Consider the following 2,981-nt stretch of genomic DNA (forward strand, 5'->3'; position numbering starts at 1 on the left):
GTTGTGTGAGTCCAGTAAAGCAATTGCTTAAATCTTTACCCAAAGGTGTAGTTGAAGGGAGGAGAGAAGAATATTGGATTCTTATTTGGAGGGTCGCAGTGGGTTTTATTTTTTAAGAAACTATCCATCTCTCACACTTTCATGCCTTTCAAAAAAAGCCTCTTCAGCTTATCAAAGCAAATGTCATTTCGATTCATATCTTAACTGGGAGTTTATCTGTGTTTTTGCCCTTTTTCTGACAGGTGCCTTCCCTTAGTTCTTGGGCAGAAATGTTCATTAAATCCGAAACTTTAGAACTGAAAGAGGAGGAGGATATGCTGGTGCTCTTGGGTTCGTCCTCCCCTTCCTCATCCTCCCTGACTCCTCTGACTTCCAGCTCCGAAGAAGAGGAAGAGGATGACTTGGACGCGTCATCTCGAGGGCGGCTGCCGAGGTTGTCTGAAGCTGAGCAAGCCTCTGGAGGAGGAGTCGGAGGAGACGGAGGGGGTGGCGGCGGAGGGGGGGGAGAGGAGTGCAAGCCCGGGACTCGCCTTTTGAGCATGGTACACGAGTGTAAACGACGACCGAATCGTGCCCGGGGGAGCTCCCGAGGCGCCAAGACTGCGGAGACGGTGCAGCGAATCAAAAAGACTCGGAGACTCAAGGCCAACAACCGTGAGCGGAATCGCATGCACAACCTGAATGCAGCGCTGGACGCACTGCGCGAAGTGCTGCCCACATTCCCTGAGGACGCCAAGCTAACCAAAATCGAGACGCTGCGCTTCGCCCACAACTACATCTGGGCTCTCACCGAGACCCTACGGCTGGCTGATCACTGCGGGGGCGGGGGCCCCGGCGGCTTGCCTGAAGGGCTATTCTTCGAGGGCACAGTGCTGTTGAGCCCCGGCGGGGGAAACGCGGTCCTCAGCAGCTGCGGCGCGGATAGCCCCTCATCCGCCTCCACGTGGAGTTGCAGCGACAGTCCAGCATCCGCCTCCTGTACACCCTCCAGTTCCACTTCGCCCTACAACTGCACTTTATCTCCTGCCAGCCCGGCTAGCTCAGGTGGTGGCTCTGACTTGGACTACTGGCAGCCCCAGCCCCCAGACAAACACCGTTATGCACCTCTGCACTCCATAGCCAAGGACAGTATATAACACTATGGCTGTGCACAGTGCACTCTGCGCCTCTGCCCCCTTCTCCATCCACCCACCCCCAAATCCGCTTGTCAGCTCACTTAACAATCTAGCTGTATGTTGCATAGTTGCAAAGTCCTTTGGTTGTGTTTGTTCTGGGTTTTCTTCTTCCAAGATGATTTCGGTGTAACTTGGGAGTGGTGGAAGAAGGGGATCTGCTTTGCAGAAGTGTGTTCGAATTCAGCTTTGTTCTAATTTCAGTGCTCAAGACTACTCGGCTCTGTAGGGCTCGGGCTGGAGTAGTGGGAACGAGTCTACCCAACCAACAAATTCGCCCCTTCCCCCTTTCTCTTTTAGTCTCACCCTGTGATCTCAGAGGGGGAACACAACTAACTAGTTTGAGTGATCTTGTCACTTTTGCATCTCCGAAAAGATATTAATGTCGACTAGACAGAAATGTGTCTTAGCATCTGAATGATAACAATTTTATGCACAGATTTGCAATGGCTAGCATCTGCTTTCTTCCCAGTGCTGCTCGAAGCCTGTGGGAATTTCGCCTGTCAAACCAAACTTTCCCTCTCTGATGTGCACTTTGCTCAGTTTCCCAGATTTGTCACAATGCCCTTTGTCCAGCCCTTCTCTTTCCTTTTTCTTCTCTATTTTGCCATCTGTCTCTTATGATTTATAAGGGGGGAAAGTTGTTTTGTTAGAGGGCCAGGTTAGAAGTCATTGTATAATTTGTAGGCTTTGTAATGATTGAATGCAAGCGTGGAAATTTAGGCTGAACTCTCTATCAAAAGGAAAAAAATGTGGAGGAAAAGGGAAAAATCGGGAGGGAGGGTTGTTTCATGCATTATTTATCTCGACTTTTGGGGGGAGGAAGAACTCCTTTATTCTTTCAAGAGATTAAAAACAAATCAACAGACTGAAAACCTAAGTAGACCCAGAGCATTACCGCAACCAGCCACACACGTGGTCCCTGCTATTTATTATAAAGAAAGAAAGATTTCATGGGAAAAGTATGTATTTTTTTTTGTACATTTCACAGAGTTTATTCTAGTATGTATTTACAGCCCGAAAAATAACGAGAAAAACTTCTTGTGTCTAAAATAATAATAAAGGATCTAATTTTCATAAGTTTTGTGTAGTAATATGTCCTTGGCCACTAGGGTTTTTAGTTATGGATTAGATTGCGTGTTGTGCATTGATATAGCTTAGATTTTGAAATTGTTACCATATTGATTACTAACATAATTCCCAAGGGTAGTATGATAAGGATGAACAGAAATATAATTATAGTATTAAAAAAAACACAAAGCAAAACAAAACAAAAGGGAAATTGAATTATTGCTGACAGAACCAGGACAATATGATGTGGTTCTCCTTGCAAATGCAAACCGAAATATATTTTTAAAAATAAATTTCTGATCAATTAAAGTCACCAAATGGAACGGAAACTACAATTTGAGTAGCAATATGTTCCAAAATTCATTTTATATGATAAAATAAAATTAAAGCAGTGAAATTGAAAAAAAGGAGCTTTGGTCTAGATGCCAGAAGATTTGGGAGCTAGCCACAGTTCTATCACTTCCAATCATGATATTGGGCAAGTCACTTACTTGCTGGGCTTCATTTTCCTCATCTAAAGAAAAAGAGTGTTGGACTAGTTGATCTGTAAAGATTCTTCAAGCTGTAATATTCCAATAGTCTAAAAAACCCACAACTGGTGGAAGCTGACTTCAGAAAGTCCATTTTAACAAACAAACAAACAAACAAAATTCAGTTTTCCTATATGAGAACAGTTCAATGTCAAAAAGTTCCTTTGAAAACAAAAAATAAACTATCTCTAAATCATTTTTCTTCTCC

The 2,981-nt window shown here is 44.3% G+C and overlaps 1 protein-coding gene across 1 annotated transcript; it reads left to right on the forward strand.

Annotated features, from left to right (window-relative positions):
* Positions 1 to 269: 269 nt before the first annotated feature.
* Positions 270 to 1,136, forward strand: NEUROG2 (neurogenin 2). The gene has a single exon (XM_003772994.1). The coding sequence runs from the start codon at positions 270 to 272 to the stop codon at positions 1,134 to 1,136; it is 867 nt and encodes a 288-aa protein (XP_003773042.1).
* Positions 1,137 to 2,981: the final 1,845 nt, after the last annotated feature.

The sequence above is a fragment of the Sarcophilus harrisii genome, chromosome 6 (genome assembly GCF_902635505.1).
Source record: "Sarcophilus harrisii chromosome 6, mSarHar1.11, whole genome shotgun sequence".
In the NCBI taxonomy this organism is placed as follows: domain Eukaryota; kingdom Metazoa; phylum Chordata; class Mammalia; order Dasyuromorphia; family Dasyuridae; genus Sarcophilus; species Sarcophilus harrisii.

Excerpts from the sequence above, each read along its gene's own strand:
- NEUROG2 (XM_003772994.1), top strand. The coding sequence starts at position 270 with ATGTTCATTAAATCCGAAACTTTAGAACTGAAAGAGGAGGAGGATATG.